Consider the following 15,000-nt stretch of genomic DNA (forward strand, 5'->3'; position numbering starts at 1 on the left):
TTGACAAGTTGTGGTGCACCTGAGAACTGTATACAATAATTTCATTAACGATGATGATGAATAATGAAATTATTGTATACAGTTCTCAGGTGCACCACAACTTGTCAGAAAGTGCGTATAAAGTACATGCAGTAATGTAAAAATGTCTGGAAAGCGAACAATGTATGAATCAGATACATGCTTGTGTGTGTATGGAGGGGAGAAAATCAGGTGTAGTGTTGGCAAATCTCAGGAAGCATGGAAGTTTTGAAGGATGCAGTGCTCCGACAACTAACAACTGATGCCGGCAGTTTGTTCCATGCTTCAGCAACTCTCAGCGTGAAAAAATGTTTCCTAAAGTCATGGGAGCTGTGCTGTTTTCTGACTTTGTAAACATGTCCACGGGTGTTAGACGGGTGGAGTTTGAAAAAAAAAAAATGAGTGTGTACAGTGGAATGTAGTTAAGTATGAGTATGGAATACACTATACACTAATAGACTATGCCTGAAAATAGGTGAGATTGTCATGGGTAGATTGCCAAACAGTAACCAAACAATGGAATACTAATTCCAGTGTTGAATTCTATCATCCCATGATACTTAGTGCTAGAAAGTCACATCCATTACTGTTATTTAGCCCCAAGCCAGCTCTGGTTGCTCAGACATTTGATCTAAAGTATTCCAACAACAACTCCTCCACTCTGCATCTGTCCTTATTCAAACTCCCTTTCATGGTTTGCTTGTGATGACACACATGGAATGCACAACCACCTTTCTTTGGTGCTTTTTGTCTTCTTTCTTTCTCACAAATTCTTACCGCTTGATGACCTTTATACCCCACATCTTGGAGACCCCTGTAAAAAGGCCAGAGAGCCTTTAAAGGAAAAAAAATATATATATATAATTGTATTTGATGGCATAAAAGATGCATGGTGCATATTAGATGCATCCTAATTTCAGCAGTGCATATTCTGGAAAAAAAACATGTTTTTAGTGCATTAAAACTTGTAATATTTGAAACCAGTCAGTCCATTGTTATGATAATGCCTTTTACAGCAAAAGTAATGGACTCTCCCATCGAAGACAGCGTATGAGCGTTCAGTTTTTGCTGAATGACCTGCACCAATGATTTGTGTATAGTGATCAAATGTTCATGCCACACATTCGCTCAATCTGTTTCCATCAAATCAATGTTGTCTGTACAGGTGCAACAGGTGTGCCACATGTCAGGTGTTGAAGTGATTGCAGAGCAGTGTGAGATGAAGTGCTTTGCTCAAGAACACAATGCACCACCCGGTCTAGGGATTGAACTCAGGATCTAGCGATTGTGAGTGCAACACCCTAACCACTAAGCCATAATAATAATCCTTTCTACTATTACATCGACCCCAGTATTCAACTGGTACTTATTTTATTGACCTCCAAAAGGATGAAAAGTAAAGTGAACATCAACAGAGGAGTGAGGATAGACAATCTGAATTAAAATTAGTTTATGGTAGTAAGCATCAGGGACAAAATTTGCTTATAGAAGACCCAGCTTCACATGTAGGATCAGGGGTATTTAAAGGTCAAAATCCCTAGTGCGTACTATACACGAGGTTAAAAATGAAAAATATTTTCTAAGCAATGTCCAAGTCTCTATTTGCTGTCCAGCAATGTTTATTCAGACACATTTTGTGATGTCGGGTGCGAAAATACCTTCAGCTAAGCCTGAAAGCAATGAAGTCCTAAAAGAATAATCCATAACTTGCAGTAAGCAACATTTATTAAACATTATTACTGTTATTTCTTTATTTTCTGCAAACAAAATGCACAAAAAAGCTACACATTTGCCTTATGTTATATATACAATAATAATAAAGAACGTTACCGTATACATTTTTACAAACCAAGGACGTTATATAGAGCTCCTTGACTCAAGTTAGAGAAGGGGTGCGTATTATACACAAGGTTTAGGTTTTTCAGAGCTACAACCCCCCCTAAAAATCCCCTGCATATTATACTCAAGGGCGGACTATACTTGAGGATTTACGGTACTTGTACTTCCTTCATGATTGCTGCATGTGGAAGCATGTTGTTATGATTGTTATTGTTGTTGTTTTCCAGCCCCTGTCTTTTTTTAACTGGTGTTTTGGAATACATTTTCTTATGTAGCCCTTCTTTGTTTAAAGTGGCATAGGTACAGTTTTGGGGGAGATTTGGCTCCCATCTCTTGCAAGTTGTGTAACAAGCTAAAGACTTCCTTCATGATTTCCATATACCCTATTGAATCACCCATCTACATCCCTACTGTCAACCCTAAATTCAATTAAGGGCTGTATACTTATACTATACACTTAAGCTTTGCTACATACTGCACTATACAGTCATACACAAATTACTGTGTGTACTCTACTATACACTCCATTATACATCCATACTAGTGTTTAGACTTCCCTGTATAACTTAGTGATATATTCTAATATACACCCACCCTCAATTGTATATACAACACTCTATATCCATACCTGAATATATACTCAGTGAGTTAGGAAAGCACACGTATATATATATATATATATATATATATATATATATTTACACACACACACACTTCACGGCAGGAGGTGCAGATGAGGGCAGCTGCATCGAACTCTCTCATGCACCAAATGGCAATTGCTAAAAAGCATTCGTGAAGTAAAATCATGTAGCAACACCAAATGGCGGTGCCCCAGCATGGCCACAGCTCGTGAGCTGAAACTCATATGTATATGCATATGTATATACATATGGAAAGATACAGAAATAATTTTTTTTTATTCTCAAACGCGTGATAATGCTAATAAAATAGCGTGATCAGGATAAATTATCCATACATTGCAGAAAAATATGTTACCGGCCAGCCACGAGACTTGAACTCACATCCCTGTGATTACACGTCAAGTGCTTTACCCCTTTTTGTATATATATATATATCTGTATGCATTATTTTTATACTATTACACCTACTTATATCAGTACACACTTTTTCCTGGTATATTTCTATTTAATTGTGTCTGTGTATTATCATTAGCTTATTACCAGGCTTCTGATTCATTACTTTCAATCAATAGATAGTATGTATATCTTTCAAGATAATACTCCACATGTAAGTGGTTTGAGTGGTTTTCATAGAGACCTCCTGATAATTTATTAATTAAGTAAAGATGAGGTATTAAAGTGGTTCTACATAATAGTAATCTTTTAATGTTTAAAATGATCCATATACACCTTTTATGGAGGCACATGGCCTAGGGGTTAGAGCAGTGGATTCGCAGTTGAGGGATCGTGGGTTCGAATCTCAGACCGGGTGATGTGTGTGTTTATGAGCGAAACACCTAAGCTCCACATGGCTCCGGCAGAAGGTAATGGCGAACTTCTGCTGACTCTTTCGCCACAAATTTCTTTCACTCTTTCCTCCTGCATCTTGCAGCTCACCTGTGATAGACCATTTTCTTATTTGTATTATATATATATATTATATATATATATTGCACTATACACACATATTTCATTTACACGGAGTGAGTTGACAATAGTATGTATATTGCACTATACACCTATACCTAACTACATACTCAATGAGCTGACAAATTATACGCCTGTAACTGAATATACACTCAGTGCATTGACAGTGTGTATACAGTAATATACATCAATATCTAAGTATATACTCAGCTGACAAAGTGTGTATACTGCACTATATACCCATACTCATACCTAACTATACATTCTATGAGCTGATGAAGTGCTACAGTATGGTCACTCAACCTACTAAAAAAAAGCAGCCAAATCATCTTAATGTCTTAAAAATGGAAGGACACTTTGAACAATGTAGTCATGAATATTCAGAGGAGGTGGCCACCACGGATATACTTGATGGTGTTAAACAACACCAGTGCTCCACTCTATCTGCACACACAATTTTTTGTGATAAATTTTCACTTGAGTACACTCCACTGTACACTCATACTCAAATGAGTATGATGATAGAAAGAACAAGTATATGTCTTTAAATCTCTCTCTCTCTCTTCCTCTTCCCTCTCCCACATACTCACACTCTCCTTCTTTCTCTCTCTTCCTCTTCCCTCCCCCACATACTCACACTCTCCTCTCTCTTCCTCTTCCCTCTCCCACATACTCAGTCTCCTTCTTTCTCTCTCTTCATCTTCCCTCCCCCACATACTCACACTCTCCTTTCTCTCTCTCTCTTCCTCTTCCCTCTCCCACATACTCACACTCTCCTTCTTCTCTCTCTTCCTCTTCCCTCCCCCACATACTCACACTCTCCTTCTTTCTCTCTCTCTCTCTCTCTCTCTCTTTTTCCCCCCTTCTGTTTCCTTTCTTACAACAACAACATGAACAACATTGCTTCATCACATCCAAACCTCCTTTTCAAATTCTTGTGCTGCAGGATGTATCTCTGTCGGAGAAATCTGTCTCGAAAGTCCCTGGCCATGCTGAGCGCCTCTCGCCCAAAGAAGTTGTTGAGATTAATGACCCCGCAAGACGAATCAGTGAAGAAGAAGCACGGAAACTAGATGAGGAATGCGTCAGCAGATTCCTAAAGTTTGATGCCAAACATATTACTGATGGCCAGGTAAGGGTGATTACCATTTTCTTGTTTGTGTGTGTATTTCGGATAATGAGTATACTGAGTGTGTGTGTGTGTGTGTGTGTGGGCATTTACATATATATATATATATATATATATAACGGGAAGCTTTATGAAAATAAACAAAAGACGAAGGCAGGTGGAAAACAAACGAACAATTGTATTAGTATGGCGCTCAGGAAATATAAATAAAACAAGTCTTAACGTTTCGAGCCTACGCTCTTCAACAGAAAGATACACAGAGAGAGAAAAACACAGAAATAAGGAGAGAAAAAAAATGCGTGCAGTAGTTAACGATCAACATGGCGATCTGATTTCGGCCAGAGTCAAAGATCAAACATGAGACGCGAGAGCGAAATAAGGGGAGATAATAGGGTTATAAATGGGTTGAGGGACCAGCTAAAAGTGCGTGGGAGGTGTCTGGATGTGTGTATGTATAGGGTTGGTATATATATATATATACGCACACATATACACGCATATACATGCACACATATATATATACACATATATACACAAACACACATACATACATATATACACACACACATACACACACGCATATATTCACACACATATATATACACATACATATATACACACACACATACACACACGCATATATTCACACACATATATATACACATACATATATACACACACACATACACACACGCATATATTCACACACATATACATATACACAAACACACACACAAACATATATATACACACACATACACACACATGCACATACACATATATATGTACACAAACACACATACACGCACACCTATATACACACACACATGCACAAACATGCATATAGAAATATGCAATGCATGTGTGTATATATATATATATATATATATATATATGTGTGTGTATGTATATTTGTATATGTTTTTTTTTTATTAATTGGCAGAAGTTACAGAGTGACTCAAGGGCCATGAGTTTCATGTGTTGACACAAATCAAATGTATGAAACCATCAATCTTTTACTAACTCTGTAGCTTCTGATTAGTAATAAAAAAAAACATACACACATATATATGTAAACCCCCACACTTTATGTCTGTCTTTGTATTGTTCCCCTCATCCTTCACCCTGGTGGCAAATAAATGAAATCATCATCATCATCATCATCATTATTATTATTATTATTATTATTATTATTTTATTATTGTGACTATTTTGCTCCTCAGGGTGTTGTAAACGGTACCCTTATAGTGACACCAAATGCCATCATGTTTGACCCCAGTGTCCATGATCCTCTAGTCATTGAACATGGAAACGACAAATATGGCATGGTTGCAGCCATGGAGACCATCATCAGTGCTGCCATCTACAGAGACCTAAAGACCATGAAAATAAAGGGCCAAGTGTAAGTACCTCATACATCAACCCTCTGCCTACAACACACTGTTATGTAAGTACCCCACTAACAAACCTCCTGCCTACAATACGCTATTATACAAATACCACATAAACCAACATTAATTCTACAACACATCGTTATGTGAGTACCTACTGTCTACAAGACAGTTGTATAAGTACCATATACACCAACATTCAGTCTACAACACTGTTATGTAAGTACCCCATGTACCATCCTCCTGTTTACAACACATTATACTTCATTATAGACCGGTTTCGACCATACACATCGCATGCCATTCATTACCAGTACAGTTTTCCCCTAACTAATTTGTGAGAAATGTCACTCATGCAAACTTGTATTATACATCCAGCTTAGATGTTTACTTCATTTTTTTCTTTTTAATATTTACAAATTCTCTGTATTCAAGGCCCTCATCTCACTATCCTGCAACATCATGTCCTGGACAGTCTGCCCTTCAGTCTGAGGGAAAAGCCCTTTATTGCCAGCAGAGGTAATATTTCCCTGAATTTTTGCCAACCAGCTCCTACTCTGGCTACTATGCTTTTTAAACAATCACTCCTTACTGCTTATTGGGTACGCTAGGTAACAGAAGTTATCGACTACCTCTAGAGAGCCACCTGGACATTGAAGAGTCTATTTTGCTTGTGTTCTTAATACCTATTGTCCCAGTGTACCTATTGCATGCAAAGTCTACCTCCACTTTGATCCTTTTTTACATCTCAGGTTTGTCTGTATTTCACACTGGGCATATATATGAAATTCTTACCTACTCCTTTTCATTACATTGAGCATGGCCATTTCCTTCAAGGTATCACGGTCCTGTCTTTTTTTCCTATTGTCTAATACTTTAGTCTTTGCTAAATTCACTTTGAAGCCTCTCAATTCTTGATTTTGCTTCCATGTGTGAAATTTCTTTTTCAATTCTACTATCAAATCACCTACGAGAGTTCGCACAGACAATAAGTTTTCAACTCTTTTGTTATGGCTTTGATGTCTATTAATGATCAGTAGCAGTTTGAGCTCTGAGACCGAATGCATTCTTATATTCTATTCTCAATTCATCACTGTACTCTCTACTCTCACCTCATTCACTGTATTTACGTACATGGCTTGTACAGCTGTCACAAGCCACTTGTTTCCTTCAAGCTTCCTCGGTAACCACCAGACTTCAGAGCCTGGAACCCTGTCAGATGCATTTTGGGGGCACATAAACATCAAGTAGAGGGGAATTATGCCTGGCTAAATGTTTCTCCAGCCGTCTCATTAGAAATATGACATCAGTGGTTACTTTCTGGTACAAAATCAAACTTAATCAAGTGGAGTACAGCTCTTTCTCTAACTTTCATAGCCTGATTTTAAAAGTTTGATACCTTCTGTAATTTTCTCTTTCTCATTTTTTATTTGCCTTTGTAGCAATTTTTTTTTTCTTCTTTACTACCCACAAGGGGCTAAACACAGAGAGGACAAACAAGGACAGACAAAGGGATTAAGTCGATTACATCGACCCCCAGTGCGTAACTGGTACTTAATTTGTCGACCCCGAAAGGATGAAAGGCAAAGTCAACCTCAGCAGAATTTGAACTCGGAACGTAGCCGCAGACGAAATACGGCTACGCATTTCGCTCGGCGTGCTAGCGATTCTGCCAGCTCACCACGCTCCCCTTTGTAGCAATTGCTGTTGTTGTTGTTCATGATGGTGGTAGTGATGGTATGCTAGTCGTTGGACATGGCAATATGACACCCTCCTGTTCAATCTGATTGACAGTGATAACGGGTTTCAGTAAATCATCTTGAAAATTATCACCATTACTGTTACAGGATCCTTTGGTCAAGGTTACACTCAGTGTGACGTTTCTGTAACCCACTTGAGGTTCTGCACGTAATTTTGTAGACACTTTTTTTCTTATCAGCAGAGGGTTTTTGTTATAAAACAGCCACACGAGCTGAATATATTGGGTGATCCCATAAATAGTGCAGTTTTTCTATACTTCTTTTATTTTTACAAAATTAAGATAGACAAAGTTCTATATTTAAGAGATGAGGAATTGTGTGCATTATTTACATTATTACATTAATTAGGGTAGACGAACATCGCAAAGCTGTGACACGAGGCGATATTGATAAATCGGGTATAGCTGATCTTGTATGGAAAAATGGAGACCACCTCCCCCTGTAGGATGAAGTTAAAATAATAGACAGAGAATACCACTGGAAAATACGGAAACTAAAAGAAGCAGCACATATGCTAGGACACAACAACCTCCTAAGCAGACCGAGTGCAGATATGAACAGATATGGGAACCGGTAATAAGGAAGGATAGGAAAATATTAGATTTATAAACCTTAAAATTCACTCCATAATTGCCCACGGGCATATGGCGTAGTGGTTAAGAGTGCAGGCTACTAACTCCATGATTACGAGTTCGATTCCAAGCATTGACCTGAACAATAACAGTAATAATAATAATAATAATAATAATAACATCGAAAAATACCTTAGGAATGAGAACCCAAGTTTGACATTTCCCCAAGACACCTGAAGAAGGCTGGAGGGTATACCAGCCGAATCGTTGTGTTAACAACAAACAAGATGAGGACAAATATCCGTCAAATGTAAATAATATAAGATAAACAAAGTTCTTTTATAATCTAAAATATACTCTCCTTCATTTTCTACAATGCTCTTCCATCTATCCTGGTAGACTTGCAAGGCCCCTCTTCCAAAATTCACTTGTCTATGACAAAAAATACTCCTCCAATACTGTTTTTACCTTGTCTACAGAATTCTTATTTTTTCCATCTAAATGATTTTGAAAACTGCGGAATAAATGATAATCAGATGGGGCAATGTCTGGTGAATATGGTGGGTGGGGCATTGTTTCCCATACAAACTGCTCCAGCCTTTGGAATGTCATCATCACTGTATGTGGCCAGTCATTATACTGATGGAAGAACACCTTTCATCTTGAGACCATAGATGGTTGTTTTTCTTCTAGTGCTGACTTAAGCTAGTCGCAGTAGATCTCCTTTGTTACCGTTTGGTTTGGGTTTTAAAGTTCAAAGTGGACTAAACCTTTCATATCCCACCAAACAGATAACAACACCTTTGGAGTGCCAGTATTTCTCCTTTCCCTACCCACTGTCTTCGGCGCTTGACATTTTTATAGAGAACCCATTTCTCATCACCAGTCATTATTTGCTCCCAAAAAGGTTCATTCATGCAAAGAAGAGCACACATTCAACCACTGTACACGATTAAACTTGGAAAGTTTGTGAGGAACCCATTAACCCAATTTGCTGACTTGATGAATCGTTGAATGACCAAATCTAAGCTTCTCTGCTAGTGCAACAGTTACAATGAGATTTTGTGCCGCCAAGGTTTTCAGGATGTCCTTATCTATCTCTACAGATCTTCCAGGATGAGGCTCATCTTCTAGGCTGTAGTTTCTGGCTAGGAATTTCTGGAACCACCATTGACACTGGCTTATGCTTATTGTCCGATTCCCGTATACTGCACTGATATTCCTCGCACTTTCCATAGCGTTGATGCCTTTAGTGAACTTATAAAACAAAATATGCCAAATATGCTCCTTTGTCACTTCCATTATAGCTTTGAAAAAATAACTGTTAAAATTGAACTGCACTCTTCAAAACTTGCACTAAGAACAAATACAAGGTAAAATTACTGCCTGCTTTTATAGCAAGTTGATGCAGGTAGTTTATCCCATCCCCCTCTGACTTTTAGTTCATGCAATTAAAAAAACTGCGTTATTTATGGGATGACCCAATATGTAACCACATTATTGATAATTCAAGTTTCTATTGTAAATAACTTGTCTGCATGATTCTGAAGGGTTTAAAATCAATTTGTGTCAAATGACACCTCCTAAATCAATTGTTGCATATATTAATGCATGATGTAGTGGTACTCATGAGGGTAATTTTTGATGAAGCAGTTGTTAATTGATGTAATAAAAGGTCTTGCTTGCTCCATTCTCCTTGGGTATAATTGTAGAAACTCTGCAGATATTTGTGGATTTCCAGGCATGTGTTTAACCCTTTCGTTACTGTATTTATTTTGAGATGCTCAGTGTTTCTTTCAGTTACTTTAAATAAAACTAAGAATTTAGTAAATAACTTAGTTATCATTAAGCTAGTGTTAGGAACATAAATTCTGACTAAGTTTTGGTGGAAGATTTTAATTCAAAACTTATGAAAACAAGACATTTGTACTCAGAGCCAGAGCCGGTTTCAGCTGGGTTCGTAACAAAAGGGTTAATATGTAATACAATATTCTTTTATCCTCTATGCACAAGGCCCAAAATTTTTGGGGTAGTGGGGGCCAGTCAATTAGATCGATCCCAGTATGCAACTGGTACTTAATTTATCAACCTCGAAAGGAGGAAAAGGCAAAGCTGACCTCGGTGTAATTTGAACTCAGAACGTAAAAACAGATGAAATACTGCTAAGCATTTTGCCCGGCATGCTAACGTTTCTGTTGAGTTGCTCTGTGTTTCTTTCAGTTACACTCTTTTACTTGTTTCAGTCATTTGACTGTGGCCATGCTGGAGCACTGCATTTAGTCGATCAAATATCAACCCCAGGACTTATTCTTTGTAAGCCTAGTACTTATTCTATCGGTCTCTTTTGCCGAACCACTAAGTTATGGGGATGTAAACACACCAGCATCGTATATATATATATATATATATATATATATATATATATACACACATACATACATACATATATACGATGGGCTTCTTTCAGTTTCTGTCTACCAAATCCACTCACAAGGCTTTGGTCAGCCCGAGGCTATAGTAGAAGACACTTGCCCAAAGTGCCACACAGTGGGACTGAACCCGGAACCATGTGGTTGGGAAGCAAGCTACTTACCACACAGCCACCCCTACATAGCAAAGAATTTAGGAAAATAACTTAGTTATCATTCAGCTGGTGTTAGGACCATAAATTGTGACTAAGGTTTGGTGGAAGATTTTAATTCAAAACTTATGAAAACAAGACAATTGTACTACAGTGCCAGAACCGGTTTCAGCCAAATTGGTCATGAAAGAGCTAACGAAGCAGTCAGTCTCCAGGTGACCATCTGTCTGATAGCTTTAAGTCGTGGACGAACTTAATAGACTCCAGAGTTAACACTCAAATAAAATTATTATGTGTGTGTGTGTGCATAGGATCTGAAATGCAGTTAATAGCACCCTGGAGAGGCAGCAATTAACACCAAAATGCATACCAAGATGCAAAATTTTGCAGTGTGCATTGAGTTGCAGCAGAAACATGTAGGTGCAGAAATGAAAGACGTGATTGGCTGCAGAATGAAACTGGGTATATAAGTCTCTGTTCTTCTTATTATTAATATATAATAATATATTATTAGTGGGAGTGGTAGGGACGCAGGAGTGGCTGTGTGGTAAGTAGCTTGTTTACCAACCACATGGTTCTGGGTTCAGTCCCACTGCATGGCACCTTGGGCAAGTGTCTTCTTCTATAGCCTCGGGCTGACCAAGGCCTTGTGAGTGGATTTGGTAGACGGAAACTGAAAGAAGCCCGTCATATATATGTATATATATATGTGTTTGTCCCCCCAACATCGCTTCACAACCGATGCTGATGTGTTTACGTCCCCCGTAACTTAGCAGTTTGGCAAAAGAGACCGATAGAATAAGTACTAGGCTTACAAAGAATTAGGCCTGGGGTCGACTAAAGGCGGTGCTCCAGCATAGCCGCAGTCAAATGACTGAAACAAGTAAAAGAGTATATATATATATATATATATTATATATATATATATATATATTCAAATTTAGGGAATGGGGGAGGTAAAAATGAAGGTTATATTGCCAACAAGGGGTGCATTTCCGATCAAATCTCCTGCAAGTTACCGTGGGATCTTTTGACAATGATGTAACCTTCGTTTAACTAAGGTATGTTCGGCCTGATGAGTAGCTAGTGGAGTACCCATCATTGAGTAATTGATTCTTCCGAGGTTCGGCTAGCTAGGAAACATATGTAGCCTGGATTTGATCTGCTCCGTTCCCTAAATTTGGATTTTTGTTCTCATACATGGCAACCCCAGTTGCTAATTGTGAACTATAAATTACTGTCTTCAGCTTATCAAACTTCAATATAGGAAAAGTTTACAACTTTCTTTGCCAATAAACCACGATTGTTCCTGAAAATTGTTTTCTATGCCTTCTACAGACTGCTCAAAGCAAGCTTACTAGCTTCATACAGTTTGTACTACACCTAGATCCTTAGATTTTACTTTTACATATAATTATGTATATATATACTTTTGTGTCTGGAGAGAGTTGTTCTCTTTTAGTGCCTTACTATCTAACACATTCACTGGTTTAGTTTCCACTCTTTACTTATTTTTTCTAAAATTTCCGTTGTTTTGCAACTTTTCAATAGTCGTTGACCACACACACACGTGTGCACATGTACATCTATGTGTATATATTTTCTTTTGGTTTCAGCTTCAGGTTGTGGCCATGCTGGGGCACTACCATTAAACTAAAGATTTTGCTTACAGCTTCTAAGTGGTCACCTATCTAAGTACTGACTGTATTCAATATTGCCTACTTCAGTGATTGGATGAAAACCAATGTTTTCAAACACACATACACACACACACACATGTATTTATAAACATACGTGTACATAATTGTGAAGCACTTTAAGATGTTTTTGTTGTTACATTGTTTGTATTTGTTGGTGTGTTGCAGAGATTCAGAAAACTCTGAAGTACCAAAGGCCGAGGTGTATTGTGGCCAGGGCCACTTCAAGTTTGCTACCAGCAAACAGGAAAATGAATCCGACTACCTAGAGACCTCCAACAAACTGGTGAAGATAATGCAGGCCGTTCAGTCAAGCCAGTGTGACAGCAAAGAGCAACAACAACAACAACAGCAACCACAGCAAACAACAGCATCACTAACAACAACAGCAATGACAACAACAGTAACAACAACAACGACAACACCCACAATTCCACCAACAGCAGATAACGTCATGAAACAGGGCGTCGGCAATGGAACACTCCCAGGAACAGAAGACAAGACGATGGAGCGATTGCCGAATGTGGAGGGGGACCTGAACAGACTATCATTGGAGACGGCAGACCATCAGAGCAACGGTATCGGTAGGGACGCGGGTGACAGTCTCCCCGAGCATACAACAGATGCCACCGTGAAACAGGCAGAAATGCAAAATGACCAAGTTGAAGAATCCGATAAGGACCTCCACCACAGACCGTCATCATCACCGTCAGCAGCATCAGAAGCACCACTGGTGTTGCAACCACCAAGGAAACCCCACAAAATCGTTACCGATGAGACACATGGAACGGAAGTTGATAATGAAGGTTAGTCGTTGGTTTTCGTAGTTTCTAACTCTTGGTTAAATGTTACAGAAATGGTTTTGTTGTTGTTGTTGTTTAACCCAAGGTCAATACTGATCTAACAGACCTGTGATTGACAATTCTTTCAGTATCTTCTTTACACAACTCCCTCACAACTCCCACCCCACCCACCCTTTTTTGTAATACAAGACCACATTGTCTAAAGTGGAGATGCATGGCTTAGTGGTTAGGGATGTTGGACTCATGATTGTAAGATTATGATTTCAATTCCTGAATGGGGCAACGCATTGTGTTCTTGAGCAAAACACTTCATTTCATGTTGCCCCAGTCCACTCAGCTGACAAAAATGAGTAATCCTGCGAAGGACTGGCTTCCCATCCAGGTGAGGAATTTATATGCCATAGAAACCAGGGAACTGACCTTTATGAGTCGGCATGATTCAAGAAGGTAACTTCTTTTTTTTTTTACACTGTCCAAAGTGTTGTTTTCCCATGGACCCTTTTGATACCATCCCACCTGAGACCACCTTTGGTTCTATGATAAAAAACCTTCCAGTTTCTGAGTTTTATTGTTGGAAAACTTTTTAAAAAAAAGAGAGCCCCATGGCACTGTTGTGGCTGTGTGGTTAAGCAGTTTGCTTTGCAGCATCTTGGTTTGGGGTTCAGTCTCACTGTGCAGCACCTTGAGCAAGTGTTTTATCGCACTGGGTTGATCCAATGCTTTGTGAATTTGCTAGAGAGAAGACTGTGTGAAAACCTCTCGTGTGTGTCTTGGTTTGTTTAAGTTGCTGCTACCAAGTAGTTTTACAAAAAGAGACCGATTTGCTCCCACCAGTTCTCTTTCTCCACTGAATTTGAATCTAATGAAGATGAAATAACACAAAAGCCATATTCTACACACCTCTGTTTTGGGTTTTAAAGCTAGCTCCTTCAAGATGGGCCTCAAAATGTCCAGCTGTGTCACTTTTAAAAACAATGTGGGATCAGTTTCGATTTACTAAACCCTTTGTGGCAGTGCCTCCAATGTGGCTGCAGTGTAATGCTGGAAATAAAAAGAGAATGTTTATGTGCATGTGTGCATCTGTATGTGCATGCGTGTGTGCATGTCTTTAGTCAAAATGTATTTGTGAAGTATGTAAACTTCAAGGTGACCAATAATGGAAAGTTCTGTCTGGTCAATTTACCAAATTGGCAAAGAATGCCCCAAATTATCTCCCACTTTTTTCAAAGCTATTAGGTACAAGACTTTAGCAAAAAATGTAATATAAAAAAAAAAAGGAAAAAAAACAACAGAAACCCTGTTTTTAATTGTTTTTCCTTGTTTCTCTGCAGACTCTAATGTAGATGACCAAACAAGCAAAGAGACCCCAGAATTAAACTCTACATCAGCACAACCAAAGCTCTCACCAAAAGACCCCACAATCACCTCCTCTATGATGGAAGGGTCGCCCAAACTGAAAGCTATCTACAACTATGCTGCTGGCTTTTTCCAGAGTTCCGGTTCAGCAGAGAAGACAACGCCTGGCGCAGAGGGCACACCAGAGTCGCCGGTACCGTCGACAGGTGTCCCCTCGCAGCAGGGAAGTGACAATTTATCTACGAGC

General features: G+C 38.7%; 1 protein-coding gene across 9 annotated transcripts in view; it reads left to right on the top strand.

Moving 5' to 3' along the window:
- Positions 1–15,000, top strand: part of LOC115223775 (oxidation resistance protein 1) — a 143,045-nt gene that overhangs the window by 16,479 nt on the left and 111,566 nt on the right. For 7 of the 9 annotated variants that reach the window (XM_036512935.1, XM_036512941.1, XM_036512938.1 and 4 more), the window contains exons 3-7: positions 4,411–4,596; positions 5,817–5,995; positions 6,420–6,503; positions 12,763–13,400; positions 14,726–15,000. The exon at positions 14,726–15,000 is cut by the window's right edge and continues 115 nt beyond it. In XM_036512935.1, coding sequence (XP_036368828.1) covers positions 4,411–4,596; positions 5,817–5,995; positions 6,420–6,503; positions 12,763–13,400; positions 14,726–15,000 — 1,362 coding nt within the window. The remainder of the gene's footprint in view (positions 1–4,410; positions 4,597–5,816; positions 5,996–6,419; positions 6,504–12,762; positions 13,401–14,725) is intronic. The other 2 variants (XM_036512936.1, XM_036512942.1) reach the window with 2 other exon arrangements.

This window comes from Octopus sinensis, linkage group LG24 (genome assembly GCF_006345805.1).
Source record: "Octopus sinensis linkage group LG24, ASM634580v1, whole genome shotgun sequence".
NCBI classification, from domain to species: Eukaryota; Metazoa; Mollusca; class Cephalopoda; order Octopoda; family Octopodidae; genus Octopus; species Octopus sinensis.